This window comes from Brachyistius frenatus, unplaced genomic scaffold, assembly GCF_029030835.1.
Source record: "Brachyistius frenatus isolate BFR_SWC_R1_liver_20210118 unplaced genomic scaffold, ASM2903083v1 Contig_20, whole genome shotgun sequence".
NCBI classification, from domain to species: domain Eukaryota; kingdom Metazoa; phylum Chordata; class Actinopteri; family Embiotocidae; genus Brachyistius; species Brachyistius frenatus.
The window spans coordinates 1,792,766-1,818,576 of NW_027210619.1; the positions used below are offsets into that span (position 1 = coordinate 1,792,766).

The following is a 25,811-nucleotide window of genomic DNA, read 5'->3' on the forward strand; positions in this document are numbered from 1 at the left end:
ATGAACAGTTTATTTTGAATTGTCATAAATGTTGAGTGACAGGCACATGTGACACTAGACATGAGACATCAGCTTGATTATTCAACACAATAGAGTTATTTCCATCTCAACTTCCCCTCATACAGTTACATTTGACATGTTGTACTTTTGCAAACATATTTGTGGTATCAAACAACATCATAGTCACTGAATGCAGCAGCTGAAAACACAAAAACAAGTTAGGTGTTCCCTGATGGAAGCGAAATCAGAAAGCATCAGGAAAAAAAGATAAGCGGAAGAAATGAGTTGTAAGTAAAGGTACACGCAGTCAGTCAAAGAGAAAAGTATAGAGCACATGCAGTTCAGTTAAAAAAGAATAGGCAAGTGAAGCAAACAGGAAAAAAAGGACAGCAGGAAGACAGGCTTTTTTTTTTTAACTGATTATACATTCTTCAAATACAATACAATACAATACAATTAACTTAATGTTCAAAACATTTGCAAAAAGATCAGCAAACTACTGTTTAACTGTTTAAGTAATTATTTATAAATAAGCTTTTCTAAATTGTTCACTAATCAGTTTTTCGTGAGATATAACCTGGCTGTCTGGCATAAGAAAGTGCTTGAAAGATAGAGACAAAGAAACTAAAACAACAGCTACAGGACAGGCCGGGGAGCGGAGCTGCAAGACCAGAGGTATCTAAGAAATTGGGTCAGAGAAGGAAACAAACGGAAGGAGCCGTCGAGCAAAGAGCAAAAACTATCTTTAATATAATGACGAGAAAAAGAAGCCAGATCTGCAGGAAATAGAGCAGCGGAAGAGAGAAAATAATTATACATCATGCAGCGAGAGAGAATGTCACCAGCAAAAGTTACAGACACTCAGAATAGTTAATTAGCAGAAAAAAGATTAAAATCTAGGGAAAATCTCATGGAGAACATCTATACTATATACAACTAATAAAAAGAAGAATAAAGCCAGAGAATTTAGAAGCTTAGAAAGTGCAGAAAACACAGGAAGCCAGCTGAGGAAAGATTTCATGTACATGTATAAACAGTGGAGCAAAGTAGAGCAGAAAGAAGGAGAAACAAATCTGAAAGACGAGAGAGGAAAAATGATTTAGTGAGGCAACAAGACAGCAAAGTACTGAGATACAGAAATGAGGACACAGAGCAAGCAGAAGAATGAAACTGTATGAAGCCTGATGGGAATAATCCAGACACATTTGATACGATGGGATCGAGTCTTAGAAATCTTCAGTCAAAACGTGACATGCGTCGTCTGCTGTTTTAACCTGAGTGTCATTACTACTTCATGTGTGATAAAAAAATTTTTTGAGTCAGATCGCAAGCTGAGGTGGCAACAGAGCCACACAGAAACAGGAACACAGAAAGTGATGAGAAATGAAAAAAAAGTTTCGGAAAATGTGAGGAATCAATAAAGAACAGAATAGGGAAAGAGGGGAAACGGTTTTATTTAGAGGTAAACATCAAACAAAGCAGAAAAGAGTGCAACAGAAACAAAGACTAGGCCTAAAAAAAAAAAAATTCACTGATACAAGCAAAGAAGTCATTCAACATATCTGAGGGAGGAAGGAGAGAGAAAAAACAGGAAAAGATGACAGTGAAGGGCACTGACGAGTGACAAGACGATGGTCAGAAAATTCATATTCTAGTGATGAGCAGGTTTGTGTCGTAAAAGCCAACAGCAGAAAGTAAATCAGCAACTCGGTAAAATAAAACTCTCCTGGGTGAGTAGAGGAGAAGCAACAAAAGGCACTTGACTGATATCAGACTCATCAGATCGTGAGGTACGAAGCCACAGAAACAGACAGGTTTATGGACAGAAAGGAAGTCATAGAAACTGCCATGAAAACAGGATTAGTTGTAACATAACAGCTGTATGAAAAGCTAAACATGAATGAGAGGTAGATAGTTAGAAAGGCAAAAAACAAAAAACTACATCCAGACAAACAGTAGCTCTGTATTTGTAATAGTGATTCCAGCGTCACAGCTGTCGCTCAGTCGACTGAGTAACTGAACGATGTTGATGTATAGCCTCACACATTATGCTCACACACACACACACGCACACGCACACACACGCTCAAATACAGATTTACTAAATAACTGCCATCAAAAATAAGTCGTCAACATTGTTAAAAAATTGACAAAAAAAATTCCCACATTTTAAACACAGTATTTCCCACCAGCTCTCCCTTATGAAGCAGTGGCAATTACATCAGCAAATTCAGAAAACAATAATCAGTTAAAGGTTTAAAACCACTGTCTATAAATTACACAATATCCTCTTCCATGTGCTAAGTGTTCTTCAGCAGAATGGACAGTAAAAGGGTCCTACAGTATTTATGACTTCAAGCTGTTTAGTCTCTTGAGGAGAGGCTGTGATGGAGACAGGAGGTAGAAGATAACTTGTCCTGCAGCGTCCATGGATCAGCCAATCCCAGAGTTCAGGAGAAATGTTTCCCTGCCCCCTCCCCCACATACACACACCCCACCCCCATCCCCCCCGGCTCAGTAAGGGGTGAAGCGGTTGTATCCTCCTCTGTACAAACTGGCCTGTTGACAGAAGCAGACTGCTGTTAACCACAAATATAACGACATCACAGCTTTCAACAGAGGCTGTTCTGACTGAGCTCACCATTGTACCAACTCCATATGTCGTCGTTGGTCCAACCGAGTGGTGATAGGGATCCGCAGCTGTGGTGTAAACTCGTCCGTATCTGGTCAAAGACATCAGAAGCAAATGTAAATGTCACACACGCTGCTTTTAAGCCTTCTTTGTTTATTCATTTTGCTGCAGAGCAATTCAATTATGTTTCAGTTTTTGAAGCCTGCTCTATGTTCACAAACATAAAACTACTTACATTTAAACACCTTTCTCTGATCTGAATTAACCTTAATAAAATCCAGCGTGGGTAATTTGAGTGTGATTCTAAAATGAAAGCTACTAAACAAGCCTCAAATTCCTAATAGACATGACCTCAGCTGTGACCTTGGGCTGCACATTTACTTTACTGCTGGGAGAAGAGGAAAAAAATAACGGTTTTTTTCTATTTATACCAACTAAAGTTGATGTATATTTATTTTAATACATCATTCAGTTAACGAGTAAACTCTTACGACTTTAGTTGTTTTTTTTTTGTGTCCCATAGTACACTGTCCACTCACGGTGAATATTTACTGGTAAATGTTGCCTGTTTGAGGAAGTGCAAAGCCTTCTCATTACCACTACAACAAAATCTTGCAACAAATTTGTTGCGAGCAAGTTTCTCTGCAAAAGGCAATTTTAATACAGGAACATTTAAAATGCTACAAATCATGTGAAATTTTGTATTTTGATGTAAACAAAATGTTTTGTAAAAATGTAAAAAGCAGAAAAATAATACTGGATTTTTGAGGCTGAAACAAATATTTGGGAGTTCAAAAGGTCTGGTAATAATATGTCAGCTAATAGCTAAATAGCTTCATAAACATATCTTAAATAGGTTTTTTTTTTCACTGAATTGTGACCAGAAAATAAACTGGACAGAAACATATTTTGACATTTCTGTTTACTTATCAGCCAACACATACTTTACTAGAAAAGACTTCCCATCCTTAGAAAGTGTCAGAACAGACTTAAAAGCAACTTTATGATGTTGGAAACATTGTGAAGGTACTGAAATACATTCATCTTTATGTGCTTTGTTCGTCTGCCTACCCATCACTGTAGGTTGCCGTGGCAGCAGATGCTGATTGAGCCACTCTGTAAGCGGTAGGGTAGCCTCCCTGTATGGAAAAAAATAACACAACTTAAATATGGCAATAGCAAATGGCTTACTGTTGTAAATGTGGGAGAGTGTGCAGCTACTTACATAAACTTCTGCTCCATACAGTCCATCCTGATATACAACCCTGAAAAGATTAATAAAATCAAGATCAAAATGTGTCATTGGGAAGTAAAAGAATGTAGAGCTGTCACTGGATGCAGTCTTACCCAGGATAGGCGGGCACAGCAGTAGGTGTAGCTGCAGCAGAGCGGATCGTGTTGTAGACGGCTCGACCCCGGCCACGCAGCGCAGACCCCCGGTACGCCAAGGTGGGAGTCGCTACAGGGTATGGAAAACTGGCGACTAAATCAGCACAGAGGGAGACAAAAGGTAAATGATAGGAGAAGTAAAAATGTACAGTGCTGGTCATCTCTCAGGAGTGGTGACACATCAGTGTTGACTTACCTGTATAGAGTTCAGGTGCATACATCGCTCCCATGACAGGGTTGATCTTCCATCCAGAGGCTACGGAGAAATAAAAAGACTATTGCTTTCTTCCAGCCTTAAACAGAACCCCCAAAGATCAGTCACACCCCAAAACGAAACGAGCAAATATTAATGAGGTGTTTCTTACTTGAAATTTCACCACTCACGAGAGGCGCCTGGGGCTTCTTGGTAACTACTCTTGCAGTGGCATTATTAACCTGGGGAAACAAGTTAAAAGAAAAAAGTCAGCTATGCAGAATGAAAATGTGGAAACAGACTGAACAGATTGGAAATCCTTCCTCACCTCAATCTTTCTCCCCTCCACGATAGTCCCATTTAGCTTTTCTCTTGCTCTGTCGGCCTCAGTGGCACTCTCAAATGTGACGAATCCAAAGCCCTGCATGTTTGATTGTTAATTTCTTTTGTTCAGTAAAAATAATTTTCACATCAGAGTTAGCTCTGATGATTTTCTGTGCTGCTCACCTTTGACCCCCGCTCATTGAAGATGATTTCTACATCAAGGATCTTGCCAAATTGCTGCAAGTGTCAGATTAAGTTTTTATGTCAGTATACAAGAAGATTTAACACAGAGGAGGTAATTTAATTTACAGTAACAATATGGGCTTTGTGGATGTCATACCCCAAACATCTGCCGGAGGTCTGGGTCTCTGAAGCGAAAAGGGATGTTGGAGACATGGAGGCGTTTCGGTTGGGCCTTACCTGACCCCTCCTCATCACTTCCACTTCCTGCTCCGCCCCCTGATGACACAGACACGCTGAGAGACTGGGGGTCAGAGGTCACAGGGGCCAGAACATCCTCCTGACAGTGAGAAAGTATGAAACAAGGAAAGGAGGAGGAAGAGAGGAGGCAAATACGTGGATAGACGAAGAATGGACGAGAAGAAAGAGGACATAAAAGAACAAACAGAAACAGAAAGATGAAAAACAAAAGATGGAAAGGGTGTGAATGAGATGAGACAGATGTGAAGAAAAACGAGGAGAGGGCGTCAGTAGAAAAACAAAGAAAGAAAGGGAAGAAATAACAGGAGTCAATTCAACAAAATCCAGCAACATTGCTCAGAAGATTTCTCTTTGTGTAAAGATTTGGTTGCGTAAGCATCACATCCATGAAGCAAAGATCATTTTCATGAGATCAAGTGAATCAAACCAAGTTCAACGAGCATTCAGCAACCAGTGACCCTTCTCAGGCAAATGTAAGGAGCCGTGAAAAGGCCTTTATTTTAGTGAGCTGGGTCTGAATACATGCCTGTAGGAGAGTATAAAGACTGATGCCCAGTACACTAACCATAAAGATATCTGATATTAAAACTACATGTGCTCATTCCAGCTGTGGTAAAGAGTGGAAAATTATTTCAAGCTCCCATGAAAAACACAAATTCAGACTAGTTGTAATTACATTAAATACAAATAGGACCTGTAAACATGTATAAACTGCCCCATGCAGAAGAATTCAAGGACTAATGTGCCAAAACCAAAACATTCAGTATCCCACAATGCACCACGATGCTAGTGTGTGTGCATGTATGTGTCGGTCAACCAGCATCGTAAACCGTTGCAAGAGAAGTGTTAAAAAAATACTTTTAAAACAAATGAATGAGTCCAAACAAGAACATGAGAATGAAAAGATCTGCAAGAAAGGCAAAATAAAACTGGTGAGCTTCAGCAGTGTGAGAAAGAGAAGGTGCAGAGAGCAAAAGAAAGAAAAAAAAAATCAATTTTAAAAAGCAGAGAAAATCACTGTAAAATCTATCACTCTAATTGAAATAAGAACTGCAGTCCCAAGACTTGAGTATTAGCATTCTAGTACCAAGAGGCAGATAAACAGTGAAAAAGGCCTCAGTGCAGCAGTGAAAGATAAAATTAAAATTAAAGTAAACAAGGCAAAGAAGGTGCGCAAAAAGCTGGAAAAGGAGGGTGATGGGCAGAAGGCAAGGGGGACAGAGATCAAAACTGAAATGTCAGTCTGGGGTCACGGTGCCACTTTTCTGCCAAAGGTTAAAGGTCATTTGTCAAGGGGCATAATTAATAAGTTGGGGATAGACAGAAAAAGAGACTCATTCACCCAGAGAGGCGTTTTATAAACACATAAAGGCACACAGGCCACTGGAGTACACTACACCGGCCAGCTGTGGCTCACCCACCCACACACACACACACCACACACAGACTAAAGTGGAAGAGGAGTGGGAGACAGGGAGACAGGGTTGAGTTGGGTGGTGGTTTCATGTCACGATGCAGAATTGTGTTCTGGACCTTAGCGATATTTCAGAGGGGGAAAAGGGGGTCATCTGGTCGGCCTCCCCCTTTGACCCCCTCCCTCCGTGGCGACGTCTCAACTTTCCCCGAAAATCAGCAGGGACCCAAGTATGTCAGGGGCTCTAGTAATAAAATATATAGATGGGGCCACAAAACACCATTTATGAGAGGAGGAAGAGACGTGCTGCAGAAGCAGGACACAGAGCCGACCTGCCACACAGATCAGACTAAACAACTCTGTCTATATCAGAGCGGACGTTTCATGCCTGAAGGACACTTGATCATCTCAACTGCACTGCAAAAAAAAAAGTAGTTCCAATTGCTCTCTACAAAAAAAAACAACCTGTAAATTCTTCATAAAAGTGAATAATCTTCCAATTTTTGCAGAATATTTCAACCTGTTTCCAGACACAATTATATTTTCAGGGAGTCTTCAGCTCTGCAAGGCTGTGGTGGTTAATGAGCTAAATGCTAACCTGAGCATGCTAACATGCTCACAATGACAATTACTAACACAAGAACCTGGGGTTAAAGTGATCAGTACAGTCATATTTATCCTTTGGGAAGAGTGAATATCTCTCTAGTATGCTGACAAAAACAGAGCCAGCAGACATATATAATGTTTACAAGGTAGGCTATAACCATTATCAAGTATCACCATGTTAGCATAGTAAATTTTAACCTGATGGCAGCACTAGATGTTTTCATTCAGGGACTGCATCTTCTGGCGACCCTGAATATCTGCAACAGATTTTACAACAATCTATCAAAAAGTTGTCAAAAGCTCACTGTGGCGTTAGAGAAAAAGTCAGAGGGGTTCATTAGGATTCAGGTCTGTAGGATTCATCCTCGGGGGATCATGAACATTTGTACAAAATCTCTGTCAATCCATCTATTCTCTTGTTGCCAAGATATTTCAGTCTGAAACTCAGTGACACAGCAGTCATGACATGGTGTTAACACAGGAAAAAAAATTAAAGTATAATGCAGGTTTCTGCACTAGAATAATAAATTAATTCATTTGAAAATACTTTTATTACACATTTGTTATTGGAAACAGGTTGAAATAATTGTATTGCTCTAGTCGTAAAGAAAATAACACTTTAGTGACAAAATATTTGTTTTGCAATGTCACAAATTGTGTTAAAAAATATTTGTATATTAAAAAAATTATTGAAACAGTAAATTATATCCTGTATCAGAAATCAGTTGGTTTTCTGGGTTGGAAGAAGAACCATAAAATCATAACATGCACTTTATAAACCTCCTCTGGAGGTATATAAACACATTACATAATCTTGAAAGGTGATCTGGTTTACTACCTGCTGAATAAGACACAGCGGAGGAGGAATTTATTTTCAACAACAAATCCCCTCTCAGCTGTCTCCCCTACTTTGCTGCTCAGAGTGTGAGCAGCATTTCCGTACAAGGACATAACATTGGAAGTGGGACTCTATATATAGAAAGAAACTTTATCTGGGTGTGTTGCTCTGGTAGGACATATGAAAGGACTACCTGTTGCAGCAGGGCTGCTTGTCACATTAAATTACTGAAGATCATGTTTTATTGGGAGATGAAGCTCTTGTCATGACATTAAGATCATCACAAACTGCTCTTACCGTGTTACTGGATGTCAGAGTGTCCGCCCCGTCATGCTGAGGGCCCTGATAGACTCTGAGCTGGGGATGCTCGGGGTACTCTGAACTGGGATGTGCGGAGCTAAAGTCAAGAGTGGGAAGTCTGCCCGCTGATGTTGGTGGACCTTGACCTGGTGGTGGGTAAGAAGGTGGAGCAGCGTAGACCTGTGGCAGGGAGGGGTCTCCGCTGCCTGGGCCAGCCTCCTGAGTGGGGCCCCCCTAAGGCACAGAGAGAGCAAGGAGGGAGGAATGAGCCACTGCTCATAGAAATATCACATGTCATATAGATGTAAACAAACTAATCACCAGATGTTGTTGTTGTTCTACTTTTACAATCTGTTGTCAGTTTGAAGATGGAAAGTTGATGCTGCCACATACTGAACAGACAAACTGTACCACAATAACAATGACACATGCATGAATGTCATAACAAAGGGGCATTCCACAAAATGTACACATGAAAATCGGGTTACTTGTCACAGGGAGTGATACTCTGAACAGTTGAATAATTTCTGAGAAAGTAACCACAATCAGATCCAACTTGAGACTTTTTGACACATACAAAAACAAAAGTTTGAAAGATGTAGGTATTTATCAGGCAAGGACGGTCTAAAAAAATAAAAATGCAAAGCACTTACGCTTATTTAGGCCAAGTTCTTGTACATCTTGTAAATCGAATGAGAAAAATCCAGTTTCTTTCAGCTTCTCAAATTGAAGGATTTGTGGCCTTTTTGTGTTTAAATAATTGTAAATGAGATGTTGTGCATTATGGACAATCAAACAAAAAATACTTGAGCTCTGGAGGATTATGATGTTCATTTTGCACAATTATCACACCATTTAGGTTATTCTTAACTTTAAAAAAACTGAACAATTGCTGAAAATCCTCCACTACAGCCATAAAAAGAGCTATAAGGGGAGTTTAGATTTCAATGACATATTTAAGGATGGATGAACTGGATGAACTGATTCATTTTTTAAGCAGCTTCAAATCACATAATTTCTTTCAAAAAGAAAGAAAGAATTTGTTTTTCTTTGATGTGAACAAATATAATAGAATCAACATTAAAAAAAAAAAAGTATTCTGACTAACAGAGCTGAACTGTAAGGACACTGAGGTAAACAATCATCAGGTACAGCTTTTAGATGAAAGAATTACCCAGTAAAGAACTGAACGCATTGTCTTACCCCCTTACTGCATTCCTCAATCTCTGATGCATTGTTCAACAACTGCCGCATGTTTTAATGCCAGCTAACCACCCGCCCACTGCACCATAAGTTCTACTCATCCACCAATCACATCAAATGATTACCAGAGGGAGAGGACCAAGGGGCCACACCAGCTGTGGACATCTGTAACTGTCAATCACCTCGTTACCCTCCACCCACCGAGACAGACTACAGACAGAGCTCTTCCCACAGCATGAGGTTGAATCCATATGCACCACATCATGCTAAAGGTCACCTCTAAGAATATCATCCTGGAGAGGCCAACATGGTTTCATTACTTTACAGAGACATTTTCTTTAACAATATATCTCCTGCTACATTATCTTGCATTTGGTGGAGTACGCTTTGTTGCCTTCTGAGAAACTGAAGACTATAAAATAATTATTAAAATTTTTAGTTTTGGTCTCTATCCTAAGACATCTGTTGGATCATCAGTCACATAAACATACCTGCTTTATTGTTCGCAGTATTTCTGACTTCATGCTTAGATATTTAGGAATGAGTGCTAACATCGCACAGAGAGACACAGTGCGGGAACTGAATACATTAAAATTATCTCCTGCACTAAATGCGGCTGCTATATACTTTTGCTTCAGTACGCTTATCCTACTGCAGTACCGATTAAGAGTCGTACAACATTCAATAAACTCACAGAATGTTGTCTCGCTGTTAGTTGTATATTTCTTGTCAGTGTTTCAGGATATATTAAAAACAGCCTTAAGTGCTGACATTATCTCCAAAAATTTAGAAAAGGAGAGGAGAGGATTTCCTTAACCTGTAGAAAATCCTAAGATTTGTACATCCACATCTGTAGCTAAAATATGACTCATTGAGTTTGAATTCCTCAGCAGTAATGTGCTTTAATAGGGAATTTTTCTGTAGCAGTAATGATATTTTCACTTAATCAGTGGATTAGATAACTTCTTCACTCTCTGTATCCCCGACATCCCCGTGTTGCCTTGCAAGCCAATTCACACCAGTGAGTCCGTCAGCATCAGGATTTAGAAGAATCTTTTATAATTAAAACTTTCTCCACTGTCATCTCATTATGTGTCATATAGCTCTCGATCAGCTGTTGGACTTTAGAGGTGTGAAAAATTTGAGATTTGTAGATGCAAAATCAAGGAGTAACATGATGAAGCATAGATGAAGGAAGGAACTAACTGTCAATCAAACCTTTGGGCCAATACTAAATCACAGTTCTCTCTGGCTGGTAGCGTTACATTTGTTTGATCTCATTGTTTATGTGTTGGATGTCACCTTTTGCCATAAAACAGGATTTCGATTTAGAATTCTTCAGTTTTATTTTGTTCAATCAGAGTATGAATCCCAGTGAACCAGAATCAGATGTAACACACACAGCAAAAGTTATTTTGACCGTTTTAATTCTGTTTGATTGTGTGCGGAACCTTGTTCAACCTCTGTGTTTAAATGTGCTATTTTGCAGGTATTTGGTCATGTACTGCCGCATTAAACAAATATAAAATGTTGACTTGAAAGTAAATAGATAAAAAGTCAGGGGCTTGTTTATTATAATATTTCACTCTGCAGGGGACAAAAATGTCAGGATCAGAGCAACCAATCCAACAGACGTGGAGACATTTCAGTCAAAACCACCACAAAGGTCAAAAGTTGAGATCACCAAAGTCAGCAGGATTCATCCTCTGGGGACCAGGAAGGTCTGTAAATCCAAATGAATTTCTGTGCAATTCATTCAACTGTCTGCAGCAAAGTTGTGGACAGAAAACTGACTGAATGATCCTCCCATGTTGTAATGCAAACTCCACATCTCATTCAGCCTTAACTATTGTGCTGGAACATGTTTCCAAACATGTCAACACTGACTTGTGCCTGCTCTGTTTCCCATTTATCTTAACAAACAACCAGTGTGGCTGCCTTGGCCCTCTTTCCAGATAAAAAAAAAAAAAAAAAAAAAAAAAACTGACACATGGGTGAAGATAGCAGTCTGTTGGATATCACTGTCAGCTCTGCTTTCTCTCTTTGTATTCCCGCAGACTGTAACTGTGCCTCATTCAGTATCACAGTGTCAGCAAGTGTACAGACTCTGTGCTCCCCTCTCCACCTCACAGGCTTTTTTTGATTGCCATTTGTTGCCTATTTCTCTCGTCTCGCTCTTCAGCTGTCACTTTGTGGTCAGAGGTCAACGGCTCGGAGCCAGGTGCCTGCTGGGACAGCTGCCACAGGATTTACACGAGGCAACGCTAACTGCAGATGTGGCCTTTTAATGCTAGCCAAGTTGCAAATGTTAGCAACGCATAGTTTATTAATGAAACTAAATATTCCTTTTTCTATCTATCCATCCACTCCACCTGCATAACCTGCTTCCTCTTATTAAAATATATTTTGGGCTTCTGTTAAATAGCTGATAATGAAGAGAAGTAGTAAAGACAGAGGAGAGAAGACACCGACTGACATGTGACAATAATCCCTAGAGGGATTTCAAACCAAGGCTGCTGCAGTTTGATAATTGGCAGATGCTCTTTCAAACAGATGCTGCACTTCAATCATACTGACATTTCTACAAGAAACAACTGAAGGAGGGCTCAGTCCTTTGAAATGTAACACTTAAAATAAGTCAACATTATCTTATATTCCAAGTATTTTATTTTTTAGCCTAAAAACTCAGACTTCAAGTTCTTTTTCAGCCCCAGTCTCCTTCAAACAATATCTCTCTCTCTACACCTGTTTTGTCATAGCACCCGTCTAGCTTTTATCAAATAAAGAACAGATGTGAATTGTATGCCGGAAGAGCTAAATATTCAATATTTAAATGCACAACGGGCATGTTTCACACCAATTTCAAGCACAGTTGACTTAAAAAAACAAGATAGGTGACAGAATTTCCTCCTGTGATTATCTGCTCAGGAAAGGAGGGCTAAAAATACAGCTGGTGTGAAGCACAGAGACAAGGTAGAGAGATACCAGATGCCTTGTGGCATTAGTGGTATGTCAGGTATGTCTCCTGGTATCACTGAGATCTGGTATCACTGAGACCAGTGGACTAAAGTTAAAGTGTTCTTCATTTTGAATAAATAACATGTTTCACAATCAGTGTACTTGGCACTATCCCATCGGGCCTGTATGATTTGTCATTGCTTAAATTGTTCCTCTGCACGAGATATTAAATCCCTACACCACTAAAATGAATTAGATGTAAGATGTGACTGATGAAATGAACTGGAGCCCTTTGATTTCCCCTGCTAAATTAAATGTCTTCCACCTCACTAATCGTGGCTTACACTTTCATTCATTTCTCAACTTACAATAAACATTCTACTTGAACTGAATGAATTAGTCAATTAACAGGAAAAACATGATTAGATTCAATACTAAAATAATTCTTTAAAATATGCAAATATTAAGCAAAAAAGCTGAAATACATTGGTTTAAGTTTGTTAGATGTAAATATTTGCATATATTATTTACTGATAGTAAACTGATAAAGTACAATAGGAAATTTAAAAATGTAAACTTGGGATCTTTCTGACAATTTAGCAACAGATTTGATGAATAAAGAAATTTATTCGTTGATTTTGTAAATAAATATTGTTCGTGCTTATTCCCAACCTCTGTTTCCTGAGTCACCTTTAAGCTCAAAATCTGGTGAAGATTTATGAGATATCGTGGAGACACAGAGCAAATGAAGAGGAGTTTACCTGAAGTAGGCCAGGGTAGCATGTGGTTGTCTGTGGGTAGACGGGGAGTCCATAAGGCTGGAGAATCACAGTGGGTGAGGAGAGCATAGCCCCAAAACCAAGCTCAAGGAGACAGGGAGCAGAGGAAAATGGGTGGAAAAGGAAAATGACAGCAGGGGAAAAGGAAGGTGCACACAGAAGAGCAGGCAATCAGGCTGGGAAAAAAAGAAGAAAAATCCCAACAGGAGGAAATGGAAGATCCAGGAGGGCGAGGGGAAAGAAGGTTAAGACTCTGTTTCACCTCGCAGGTGAGTCAAACAAGAAAACACAAAGAAACTCAACAAAATAAACAATTCCTGGCCTGGAACAGACAGGATATAAAGCAGTGAAAGAGAAAGCAAGTGTGCTTCTGTGTTTCCATCAGTTGATCATGCAGCCTGACAGACAGAAACACATGCTCAGGGTCCCATTTCAGAGTTATATAAATAGTCTCCCATGTCCTTCTCCCTGTTTTTACCACCTTACCTCCCTCACTCTCCCACACTTTGTAGTGCAATATTTTTCACCTCTTCCTGGACATTTAGTGCAATAACACCCTTTTCAAATGGGGTCCAGTGTTACAAAAAGCTCATAACAGGCCTTCGCCTCTTTGTGTAAAGTTTTATGATTCACTGTCTAACAGCTGCGGGTCTGTTATGATATGAAACATATTTATAATTCATTGACAAAAAAATAAAAGAGCACACATTAAGCCTGCTGTACTTCTAAAAGCTGTGCCTTCAATTCATTTCAGCTGTTGTTTTCCCGTTTGACCGACAGAGTGCAACAAACCCAACCGGTCCACTTCCGTTCAAGTGGTGAGAGGCATCATGGGACTTGTAGTGTATGCGAAGGCCTTATAAATGAATAGGAACTTCCTTTAACTTCCTCTTTACTGCACGAAGCCTGAGCGAGATAGGTATGAGCTGCCTGCCTCATGCTACATAACAACGCAAACTCTCTGTATTAGCACCCTTACACTCAGATGTTAATAGGAAACGACCGAAAACTTCAATGTATTTCTATTAGCTATCCTACCTGTCATTTTCTCACGGATTTCTAAATGGAAAAGTAGTGAATCTTAGCTTAGCTTGTCACGTTGAACAACGTGGTGCGGTGCAGTTGCGGCCTAGTCGTATGGATGACCGTAGCAGGTTTCTTGTGAATTTTAACATCATTTCTACTCGTTAAAAACATATTTAACGAATCTTCCCCGGCAGACCAGTGTTTTAAGCTTATTAATATCCATATGTATTACTCGTTTCCATGAATTTCCCGACCGGTTCGCGTTAAAGTGCAGACAGCGGCGTCTGCAGGAGTCGCTAAACTTCTGCAGTCAAATATGCTTAAAATGACTAAATCGTGTACTTGTATTATACACTGAATTTTATACAGCGTATTAATTAGAAAGAGATGACTTTGTCTGCATTAATGCTTTTTAAAGCCGCTGGGTTTACGATTTACACTCGCAACTTAACATTTTTGTAAATATACAATTCCAGTCACACTTAAAATAAAATTTGACTGGAATTTCAAATCACTTTATTAATACACGTTTATGTAACATTTTATTCAGGAATAACTAGGTGGAAATGGCTCCATTGATTTTTTTTTTTTTTTTTGGTTAGGTTAGAATTAATTTACGATATGCTTCGTTTGTGAGATGCAGAAATAATACAGTTCATACTGGATGAGTAAAGCTAATGTTTGATGTTGATTTTGCAGGCACTTGTAAGCCACCATGCCCGTTGCCAGGAGTTGGGTTTGTCGCAAGACTTATGTCACCCCCCGCCGTCCCTTCGAGAAGTCCCGTCTCGACCAGGAGTTGAAACTCATTGGTATGGTGTGATTTAGCAAATATTATCACTGTACAATATAAAATGGCTTCATTCAAGACATTTTGATATACTGAGTATTTCCATTTGTTGGACTGGATATTAACTCTGGTGCATCTTCTTTCAAGGCGAGTATGGACTGAGGAACAAGCGTGAGGTGTGGAGGGTCAAGTTCACTCTGGCCAAGATCCGTAAAGCTGCCAGAGAGCTGCTCACTCTGGATGAGAAAGACCCCAAGCGTCTGTTTGAAGGTGAGCTAAATAAATTAAAAGTACTTTGTTCTGGCCAATGATTTAATTATGAACCGTCAGACTCTACTGTGGTGTCAAGAATTCCTCGTCAATGAGGCCAACATTGTCAGTGTACTCTTAATTGCCATTTGTACCCCATGTTTGGAATTAATTACTCCCGTGTGGATTTCCAGGTAATGCTTTGCTCAGGCGTCTGGTGAGGATCGGTGTGCTGGATGAGGGTAAGATGAAACTCGATTACATCCTGGGTCTGAAGGTTGAAGATTTCTTGGAGAGGAGGCTGCAGACGCAGGTCTTCAAGCTTGGACTTGCCAAGAGCATCCACCATGCCCGTGTCCTTATCCGCCAGAGGCACATCCGGTAAGCTCTCGGGCTTCTTTGAAGCAAACATCAGTTAATGAAGGGTCCAAGTCTTTTGGGGGATTCATGAGAAACTGTCAATGCTTCGTCTTTCATCAGAGGACCGCCATCCTGTAACACTCTCCGTTGAGATCGGTTAAACATTTCAGCAAGGTCACTTCGGTATCAAAACCGTATACCTTGTCAGTAGACATTGCCTAGAGCCAATCCTGCCGCCAGGGGCTCAGACTGCCACTGTGGTGTTGTGGCTGTCAGGTAAGGTTGGCGGATTGCACCTCCGGGCAATTGTAGTTTTCACTACACTTTGATGTGCCAAATACTCAGGCTGATGATTTAAGTTATTAAGTCAGATTTCCTGTGGTGTCAAGAATTCCTCGTCAATGAAGCCTGCAGTAGATTGATGGCACTCGCCTGTGTACATGTTAATGAAGTTTTACACAACTCCTGAAAGAAGAGCATGTGGAAGACATTTGAACATATTTACTAAAGTCCCCCTCATCCTCTGTGTCTTGGCAGCGTGCGCAAGCAAGTGGTGAACATCCCCTCTTTCGTGGTTCGTCTGGACAGCCAGAAGCACATTGACTTCTCCCTGAGGTCTCCATACGGCGGTGGACGCCCAGGCCGCGTCAAGAGAAAGAACGCCAAGAAGGGCCAGGCTGGAGCTGGAGGAGCTGACGACGAGGAGGAGGATTAAGAAGGATGTCGTGCAGGGAATGTTTTTATGCTCTCTGTTCTGTCAAAATTCTCAATAAAAATGTTTGGTGTGACCAGAGAACGGACTTGTTTCTTCCTTTTTGTTGTCCTTTAACATTGGCTGTAATTCATATTTACAGTTTAGTATTGTGACATAATGACGTGAATAGTGGGGTTAGTTGTGCTATTACACCGAAGAAAGTCGACTTTGAAACGGTGTCCCAGATGCGATGAAACATTGTGGCTTTTATAAACGGGGCTCAGACTGGTACAGGCCACACCCCTGCTGTTAGAATGGCACCGTCCAACTTTACGGTGTGACGTCATACTTCGTCTAGGAAGTGACTCAAATTAGCTCTAGCGCTGAGTGGATGCGGTGTCCTGCAGGCTCGGTAGGGGACAGGGTTTTTTTTTTTTTTACACCTGGTGATTCAACGCAATATAAATGTAAGTGTTCACGCTGGCTCGTGCTACGGTCGATCTTTTTATTTCGTTGTACAGCAGCAGCGCTATCGCTGTCCTTTTTTTGTTGTTGTTTAGCTATGTTGATGTTAGCTAACATTACCGCTCAAAGTAGCTCGTTGAAGGTAGGCGTGCAGGACTAATGTTTACTCTGAGCCATGTTCTGGTTCTAAGTTGATTTTTTTTTTTAGTCCTGAAATGAATTAAGTTGTAATTTATACCGTGAGAAGAAGCTACGTGTACTTGCATACAGCGGAAGTTGGCTAATTTGTACATTTCGCTTTACACAGAGGAAATATTGTGAAATACAGACCAGATAATCATCGATGCAAAACAGAGGTTGAATATTAAAATGTATCTTACCTGTGAAATAATTATTTTACATATGTATTTAAATATGGCCCCTGTAACTATGTTATTGCATTACTATAACATTTTACTGTAGTTATTGATTCGGGAGTAGCTCATTTTAATGATTTCATACGGGACTGCAGCGATTTATTATTTTTAGTGGATGAAATCATCGCTTATTTTCTCTTGATAAATCAATTGATGGTTTACTTTATTAAAATTCACAATATAGTGAGAAATGCCCTCCCAAAATAAAAACTTTGGACTGCTTCTTTTGTCCATTCAAAAAGTCCAAACCTCACAATTATTAGAAGTAAATCAGTATTATTAAAAGGAAAAGTTGTTAGTCAGTTTAAAAAGTAATGGGGCAATGAAATGTTTGCCTTTTTTTTTGCTTGATTTGAACATTTATCAATGTCAAAAATTTAATGGCAAGTATACTTGCCATTAAATTTTCTTTTACTCGATTACTTGCTTCATCTACACATTTTTCATATAGTTGGGTGGTTTTATTTATAAATAAGCACCACATTATTTACGCTCTTTATTTAGAATATAAAAATCTCTTTATATATATATACAACTCTTTATAACAAAAAAATAGTTGATAAGTTAGATATAGAAACTGAATGTATGATAAATATGTGGAACATCTTATATTTGTTTTATGGAATTAAAAACGGAGTTGATCTTTCTTCTATTAAAACTACACCTTGACTAAACTTAAACTAGTCTGTACACATCTCTGGTTTAAGTTTACTGTTGCTAACCAATCAGTGATTTATATCACCACAAATTAGGTGCACATAAACCCAACCCTCACTCTTTGTATGTTACCTAAAAAGTAGATATCACATGTTATCTTGCACTTTTCTTTACACGAAACATCTTAACAGGGCTATAGGATTTAGTCAGTATACCTGTGATGTGATCTTTTATTGTGTTAGCTGTGCTTTCTGTACATGTTGTAAATTGTTCATCATGAATTATCTGTTAGTAATGTTTCATGCGTGAGCAGTTTTCTACATTAGCAGGTTTGGAGCTAGTCTGTGTTTCTGTGTCAGCAGAGCAATGTCTCCTGATGAGCTGGTGTATTTGGGAATTCTCGCTGCCTCCATCCCTGTTGGATTCCTCTTCCGTTACCTCAGTGAGTATTTGAGTCCAGTTCAAGTTCAGGTCACGAACACATGGTGTTTGAGTTTCAAACTTAATCAGCAAAATATTTTTTTTTATGAAGACAGGACTGCTCTTCATCTAGAGAGTCAATCTTCCTCAGAATGCTTCTGATCACACACCGAACTGTGTCAAGTGGAGCATTTCTTTAAAAGAACGAGGGATGTTCTTCGAGGGGGATAAAGAAAATGAAAATCTGCTTTATCTGGTGTTTGGGGAGACGATGAATGACTGTAAAAGATTACTCTTTAATCTTTTCTTTTGTTCAGGGGTTTTGTGCTCTTTAACTTTATGTTAAGTGTGTTAGTATGTGTTCTAGCATCGGTCTTGTCACATCAAATGGCTCTGCAGTTTTTCTGTCTTTTACCTGCAGTGCTGTCTCTGACTGATCATTTTAAACATCCATTATTGTTCTGAACATATGAGTGGAACGACAGGACAACTCCTGTTTGATGTGTAAACAAATGCTGCACTCCTTATTGTAAACCATACTTTATAGTTGCAATTTACCTGGTTGTCAGTGTCATTAAGCTCAAAATCAGTTGAAAGCAGAGCCACTGTTTTTAAACAGTGTTTGTACTTTTATTAGTTGAAATTAATGGCATATACCTTCTATGACAGATTGACTTCCCTTTAAAGATTTTCACCTATCAGCTGGCAAGCCTTTAGTTTTAAAAGTGGCTGGTCCAAATAAATGACAGGCTTCCTCGGCAATCCTGTCATCCTCTGAATTTTTATTGCAGCAGTCAGGTGTTTTTCTCACCTCATATAGCTCGCTAGTAGATGGTTGTAGGCGGCTTAACCGTGTAATTTTTCTGTCTCTTCAGGTCCGCCTGTGAAGCAGGGGGCGGCTCTTCTTGTGGGCCTCTCCATCACCATCGCCACCTGTCACATTCACACACTCCACTCTCTGGTGACAGTGATCGGAACATGGATTATTATAAAGAGCAGCTGGCGGTGAGGGTTGAATATCTATGGCTTTCAAACTTAATTCACTGTATGACACACACACAGAGGTCAGACCATTGGGTCTGCAACTCCAAAGAGATAGATTTATCTGTCAAAATAATTGATGAATCTATAAAGTTCATATGGATGGCTTGACATCATGTATTTTGCCTTCTTAACACTTCAAAATGTAAAAAAAAATTAACTATCACATGTGATGAGGACAATGAGGACAATCAAGAAATCCTCATATTAAACAAACTTGACAGCAATTTGTTTTGCTGAAAACTGGCTGAAACAACTAATTCTTTATCAAACTAACTGCAGATGAATCTCCTGAGAGCTGACTAATCTTGTTAGCTTTAATGAACTGCAAAAGCTGATACGCTCTGCACACAACAGGACTCCATAAGTGGCGAACATGTCAATACTGTGCAGAAATAATATGCAAACTCACTCCTATCATGTGTCTCTGTCGACAAAGATACGCCCCGGCACTGAGCCTCAGCTGGACCTTCCTCTACCTCCTCTTTTTCCGACTGGTCACATGGTTTGGTCTGCCATCACCTACTCCTTTTGCCAATGCTATCCAGCTGCTTCTTACACTGAAGGTACAGAAACTCAGGAACACAGGAAAAAAATCTGTGCTGCAGAGAAATCAGTGGATAAATGTACTGAATCAAGACACTGGTGCTTCAATATTCCTCCATATTTGTTGATTTTGATTTGCGTTTTTGTTTTCAACTCAGATGGTGAGTCTCGCCAACGAGGTGCACAGCTTCCACGTAGAGAAGAAAAAGGAAGTGAGCTCTTTTGCCAAGTCTCAAGTCATTGCCGTTCTGTCTCAGGAGCCCTCGCTCTACGACACTCTGACCTATAGTTACTGTTATGTTGGTATAATGACCGGTAAGTCTGTGGAAATATCTTCTCTCAATAATGTTGGTAAAAGGAAGTTCTGTCATTTAAGTGAACATTAAAAAATTATACCGTTTTAATGTGTGAGCTGCTCATATTCGTGTGTTGTTCTTGCTGTTGTTGCATTTTCTTTTGCATGAATTTTAACTGTTGTCTCTCTTTGTCTCACTTTCTGCTACTTGTCCAATATTGTGAGTCCATATTGTTTTTAGTAATATTTCTTGTTTTCATATAGCTCTACTCTGTTTGTTTTCTCCCTTTTCCTATTCAACGCCCTCCCGCCTTTTGAACCACGCCTTCCTCCAATGGTCACTTTCGTATCTTGCATCATCCCGCTTGTTTTGTCAATCACTGTCTTCTCACCGCTGCATTTATTCCTTCGTCTCATCCTTCCACCTTCCTGAAGGCCCGTTCTTTCGCTTCCAAACGTACGCTGATTGGCTGAGGCAGCCAAGCCCGCTGGCGCTGCCCGGCCGAGTGCCGTGCCTGAAGCGCTTGAAGCTGGTTCCTGTCTACGGCGCTCTTTTCCTGGCAGTCAACTCCGTCTTTCCACTAGCCTACGTTCGCACAGAGGAGTTCCTGGCTGAAAACATTCTCTTCAGGTATCGTTAAAAAACATCAATGCCCTGACGAAGTCCTTTTAATAAATGAATAACTGTTTTATCAGTTACTGGAGTGGTAGATTTATTTTATAACATAATATCATCATTGCAGAATTTTATTTATCTGTATCAGAATTGTAATTTAAGATAGTAAAACTGAGTAACTGCATACAATACAATCCATTAAAAGTTAAGAGAAGAGTTAAAGCAGATAATATATAAGAGTGATCTTTGTCTAGCAAATAGGCAGAAGTTTAACATTTCAATAGATTTTAGAGGAATAATCACATTTTCTTTTCTCAGGCTGTGGAATAAACAAAAAAGAATGCTGCTTTAAAAGTTTTAAAGCTACAGTAAATACTATATATGTAGCACATGTTTGTGTCGAAATTACCTTTTAAATGTGTGACTAATATCTCTGAATATTCCCGTATTGAAGTGGCGCCTATAAACTTGTATTCATAGAGGAAAGCAGATGAAGTAGGACAAATATGAAAACAAAGCATAGAATAAATCTGGTGTGAAGTGCGACTGTCATGTCAAATGTCATTTGTTTGGTACAATAGAAATGAATTCTGACTTTCTACCCATTTCTCTCCTTCACCAGGATGTTCTACATGGTGGCAGTCTTCTTCGTGTTCAGGATGCGTTTCTATGCGGCGTGGTGTGGAGCTGAGGCTGGTTGTATCAGTGCAGGTCTGGGCTGCTATCCAGAAAATGCACTTTCCAAACCTGGAGGAGGACCCACTGTCAACTACAGGTACAACTACAGGTATACTATCACAGGTATCAAAGGATGCATCAGTATTCACACTTGTGTGAATCAGATAAATGTCATAAAAGTTGATATTTTTCCTGTTGAAAGAATATATTTATGTCTGTTTGGTTTCTGTTTTCTTTCTTGCTTCCAGTTCTGATCAGACCACCGATGAGACATATGACTTCAAAACCATCCAGAACATCGACTGTTACAACACGGACTTCTGCGTGAAGGTCCGACATGGCATGCGTTACTGGAACATGACAGTGCAATGGTGGCTCCATCACTACATCTACCCCAACGCCCCCTTCAAGGCCTACACACTCAGGTTAGTACAGCAGGTTGGTAGTTTACAAGAAGAGATCCCTGTGTGTTGTATAGTTTACAAGAAGAGATCCTTTTGAGGTGTACAGTATATGGGAACCTGTGCAAAAATTTGCAATTTAATGACTGCATCCCTGAGGTAACAACAAGCATGTCCAGATTTTAAACTGTGTTCTAGTCATTCTCTTTTTACTACTAAACTTGGATCACAAATATTTATGATCAGCAGGGGAGCTCCTAAATACAAAAAAAAAAAAATCTTCTTACCTTTTCAGCACATTTTGCTGGCTAATAAAATATTAAAGAGTGAGTCTGGCAATATTCTACATATTATTGTTTTACAAATCCCCTGAGAAACACCCAGAACCAGCCATTTCTTAGTTCATCTCTCTGAATTTTACTACTACACTACTCTCTTTTCCCTGTCAGTTTTATTCCAACTTAAATTATAAGCCTTTAAAAATTGGTTGCATTTATATATAATATTATTTGTTCAAAAGACTAAATTATTTTCTATCAGCTACAACTAGATGCTGTAGCTTGTAGCAACAAAAACAGGAGTAAATGGTGTATTTTTGGGACCATTTTTTTTTTAGCCTTGGTTTTGGGGATTTATAGCAGTAGGACTGTGTGGGATTGAATAAAGATAAACCAAAGTGCCTACTATATTAGTGTTCATCGTAATAAACGTTCACAGTTCAACAGTGTGGCTCATTGATGTGTTTTATTCGGGGTTTTTTTTTTAACCACAGTGGAAGTTAATGGCACAAAGCTGTAATATAATAAGCTATATCAGGTGCTGTCTAAATAAAGAAAAATGACTGAGTAGCATCAGTTCATTGTTGATTTTGGCCTTTAATGGAATATGTTGACAATAACAAAAATACACAAAACTGTTCAAATCCTGGCAAAAAAAAAAAAAAAAAAAATGCAGTTTTTGTAAAATTCTAGAAAAACACATCTTGATTACTTCATGTCTCACCACAGACATTAAATACCCCCTTTGCGTAGAGTGAAATGTGTAGGTCTAAATTTTAAAACTTCTATGAACTCTTTGTACACGACCCATCCTCATCTTGCCTCAGCATCATAATATATCTTATAACAGAAGACAGAAAGCTGCACCATGACGTGTCTGTAATACTTCTCCCTCTCTGCTCTCTGTCTGTTGCTCTCAGGGCTGGATGGACCATGTTCATCAGCGCCTACTGGCATGGACTGCATGCTGGCTACTACCTCTCCTTCCTCACCATTCCCCTCTGCATCGCTGCAGAGTCTGCCATGGAGGCTGCTGTCCGAGCTAAACTGGGTCCTCGTGGACAGAACGTCTTCGACTGGGTTCACTGGTTCCTGAAGATGAGGGCCTACGACTACATGTGCATGGGCTTCGTGCTGCTGAAGGCCTCTGACACCATCAACTACTGGATGTCCATCTACTTTGTCATGCACATCATCGCTGTTTGCTGTATAATAGTGGGCACGGTCCTGAAGGGAGGGAAGAGAGAAGGGAGGAGAGGGGAGAAGATGGAGAACGTGGAAGAGAAAACTGGAGATAAAACAGACTGAATGGAGGTACAGAAAAGGTTGGATCATTTTCGGGACAGGAGAAGGAGCTCTTTCAAGACGAGAATTTCAAACACTGATCGCACCATCACTCATCTTTCTACCAACAAACATCACGCAGGTCCAGGACGATTTCTTGTAAGAAAAGTACAACTCGATTTTATTGAAAATACAGAAAATAGTGTGACTTATAAAACTCGATAGAAGGGAACCACTGGAGATATTTTGTATACGTACTGTGAACATTAAGGGGGGAATGTTTGAGCTCAATGAATGTTACTTTTGTAGAGTGAGAGGCAGCTGAGTTGTAAACAGTTAAATCTCGTCTCAGCTGTGCGAATGTCCGGTTTTAAAGCTATTGTGAGGAACTTTTACCTATAAATGCACATTTGTTTTGTTCAAAATTGCTCACACAATCCTATCACCGATCATGGCCGAATATATCTCTGGATTTGACCGTATGCAGAGTTTGTAAATATCTGGTAAGACATTCCCACACTAGGGTTCTGAATTCATACTGGGCATGCACACTAGCGCAAGGGTCTCCAACCTTGTTTCCTCTGAGACCTACTTTGACAAAAGGAAATTGTCTGAGAGCTACTCATGTAGCTTTCGAACACTGTAACACTTATTCACATAGGTGAGCTCCACCAAACCAGTTAAATAAGCTTCTTTTATGTGAACAATAACAAATTGATATACAACATACACATACTTAACCACCGGGTAGCTACTGGGTAGCTTGCGAGCTTCTGGTTGGAGACCCCTGTACTAGAGAATTCAAATCCAGCCAACTTCCAGTTAAGCCCCATGCTTAAAAAGGGGGAAAAAAAATTATTAAATAGTGCATCTCCAAACCAAATGTTTCGGACCAAATGGATCAAATTCTCCAGTGAACAAAGTCATTTTATGGTGGTTGTGACGCTCCAAACAATTTATCCTCCGTTTCACAGCTGCAACAGTAGCAGTGGAGAAGGCTATAGTGAACCCTGTGATGGCGACAGTCTTTGTAAATGCTCTCTGAAGAAGATACAATTTCCATTCTGCAGGTTTAAACATTTTGGAGCTGTATTTATAGCCAAAATAAGGCAGTTTACATGTCAAGTTACCGTTTTATAGTTGGGTGTGTCATAATTATCTTGCAATTAATTAAAAGACAAACAAAGCGATATAACTGGTGCACCATAACGTTTCCATAATCAACAAAGCATTCCAAGACATGATGGTGGACTGTAAATGTTACTGCCTGTATTGGTAGGAAGAATGAATAGATTGTGATAGAACTAATTAAATGATGGTGTCATTGTTAAGGCTCAGCTATCCCAACCTGTATGATAACAGCATTAGTTCAATTCTAAGTTTAAAGGAGGAAATTAAGGTCCAGATTACATTTCTATTTCAGTCTAATGACACGAGGACCAGGATAAGTGATTTAATAAGACAATGTATTTTGTTGCTCATTTTATTGGCTGAGCTTTTCTGTGCTTTGGCTTACTCCATAGAATCCTGTAAATCAGACGTGTTTCTCTGTTTCGCCTCACTGTTCTGCCTGTAATCGTAAGCAACTCAGATCATATCAGGAACACGTGCTCTTGACATCTCTGCAGCAGTGTTGTGTCCTGTGACGAGTGCACCATGTGAAAGATAGCAACAGTCCATTCACTGCCAAAATGTCTGTACTGCCATCACGTACCATTCAGGGTTGGGACTAAACACTTGATACAAAAAGTGTTGTGTCACGAATACAAGCTGCCGATGAAAATCATGAATAACAGCACAGCTAGGGCTCGGCGATATTATCAAATCATTATCACATTGTTAATGTCACACACGTTATTTTACGATGTACAAATTTGTCACAATATTTAGAAAACCTAAATCTTTATTGACATAATCCAGTTTCCGTTAAAAGCAATAAACTTAGACCAAACTTAAAATTGTTTTTTAAAATTTGTTCAAACAGTATTAATTTCTGGAATCAGAATTAAAACAACAGCCGTCATTAAAAAGTAAATTATTGATAATATTGAATTATCTCCGAGCCCTAACCACAGTAAACTGTTTACAGTTTGGAAACATGTTGAGTTGTTTCACTCCCTCTTGTCTCACACTGTGACAACTGTTATATTTCTGTTTCATATGAGCATGACTAGGAGCAGTATCTAAAGGTTTTATCTTTCCAATGTGTTTCTGTTCTCTAAATCCTACACAGAACCGAGATCATTTGAATTACAAATTGAATTTGTGTTAACCTGTTTTATCCTCTCTCTGTGCCAAAACTTTACCCTCCGAGAAATGGTTTCCTTCTGTTTTTATTATTGCACGGTGATAATTGTATTAGACCTTCTGTTAACTGCTCATCTCGGGACTTCTTCTTTTTTCTGCCTTTTGTTTGGTCCATGTTTTTATCTTTGGCTTTAAATGCTGCACCAGCTGTAACACTCCCTGCTTTGTGTTACCTGTGGAATACATATCAGCATTTCCTCACCAGTGTTAC

At 39.5% G+C, this 25,811-nt stretch overlaps 4 protein-coding genes across 6 annotated transcripts in view; 2 read left to right on the top strand and 2 right to left on the bottom strand.

Annotated features, from left to right (window-relative positions):
* The window catches only part of ttyh1 (tweety family member 1), a 98,004-nt gene that overhangs the window by 65,318 nt on the left and 6,875 nt on the right, over window positions 1-25,811 (bottom strand). The window lies entirely within an intron of this gene.
* Window positions 1,437-13,477, bottom strand: rbfox1l (RNA binding fox-1 homolog 1, like). Its single transcript, XM_069695842.1, has 12 exons — window positions 13,060-13,477; window positions 8,135-8,371; window positions 4,879-5,058; window positions 4,722-4,775; window positions 4,543-4,635; window positions 4,387-4,456; window positions 4,218-4,277; window positions 3,980-4,115; window positions 3,858-3,897; window positions 3,704-3,771; window positions 2,642-2,723; window positions 1,437-2,559 (listed from the first exon to the last, which is right to left on the bottom strand). Exons 1-12 carry the CDS (start codon window positions 13,144-13,146, stop codon window positions 2,515-2,517), a joined length of 1,152 nt encoding a protein of 383 aa, XP_069551943.1. The 5' UTR covers window positions 13,147-13,477; the 3' UTR covers window positions 1,437-2,514.
* On the top strand, window positions 13,919-16,298 carry rps9 (ribosomal protein S9). Its single transcript, XM_069695857.1, has 5 exons — window positions 13,919-13,996; window positions 14,803-14,915; window positions 15,041-15,163; window positions 15,337-15,523; window positions 16,040-16,298. Exons 2-5 carry the CDS (start codon window positions 14,819-14,821, stop codon window positions 16,215-16,217), a joined length of 585 nt encoding a protein of 194 aa, XP_069551958.1. The 5' UTR covers window positions 13,919-13,996; window positions 14,803-14,818; the 3' UTR covers window positions 16,218-16,298.
* On the top strand, window positions 16,575-25,801 carry mboat7 (membrane bound O-acyltransferase domain containing 7). 3 transcript variants are annotated; one of them, XM_069695834.1, is made up of 9 exons: window positions 16,575-16,663; window positions 18,094-18,176; window positions 19,030-19,159; window positions 19,635-19,761; window positions 19,900-20,056; window positions 20,472-20,667; window positions 21,275-21,439; window positions 21,579-21,755; window positions 22,930-25,801. In XM_069695834.1, exons 2-9 carry the CDS (start codon window positions 18,101-18,103, stop codon window positions 23,315-23,317), a joined length of 1,416 nt encoding a protein of 471 aa, XP_069551935.1. In that variant the 5' UTR covers window positions 16,575-16,663; window positions 18,094-18,100; the 3' UTR covers window positions 23,318-25,801. The 3 variants fall into 3 exon arrangements, with proteins under 3 accessions (XP_069551935.1, XP_069551937.1, XP_069551936.1); XM_069695836.1 differs by having other exon boundaries at window positions 21,275-21,427; XM_069695835.1 differs by having other exon boundaries at window positions 18,097-18,176.

Coding starts and splice junctions, on each gene's coding strand:
- rbfox1l (XM_069695842.1), bottom strand. CDS start 13,146: ATGCTCTCCTCACCCACTGTGATTCTCCAGCCTTATGGACTCCCCGTC. Junction 3,898..3,979: donor GCTGTGCCCGCCTATCCTGG/GTAAGACTGCAT, acceptor TAATCTTTTCAG/GGTTGTATATCAGGATGGAC. Junction 2,724..3,703: donor ACGGCAACCTACAGTGATGG/GTAGGCAGACGA, acceptor GTCTTTGACCAG/ATACGGACGAGTTTACACCA.
- rps9 (XM_069695857.1), top strand. CDS start 14,819: ATGCCCGTTGCCAGGAGTTGGGTTTGTCGCAAGACTTATGTCACCCCC. Junction 14,916..15,040: donor CCAGGAGTTGAAACTCATTG/GTATGGTGTGAT, acceptor TCTTCTTTCAAG/GCGAGTATGGACTGAGGAAC. Junction 15,524..16,039: donor ATCCGCCAGAGGCACATCCG/GTAAGCTCTCGG, acceptor GTGTCTTGGCAG/CGTGCGCAAGCAAGTGGTGA.
- mboat7 (XM_069695834.1), top strand. CDS start 18,101: ATGTCTCCTGATGAGCTGGTGTATTTGGGAATTCTCGCTGCCTCCATC. Junction 20,057..20,471: donor TTATGTTGGTATAATGACCG/GTAAGTCTGTGG, acceptor ACCTTCCTGAAG/GCCCGTTCTTTCGCTTCCAA. Junction 21,440..21,578: donor AACTACAGGTACAACTACAG/GTATACTATCAC, acceptor TCTTGCTTCCAG/TTCTGATCAGACCACCGATG.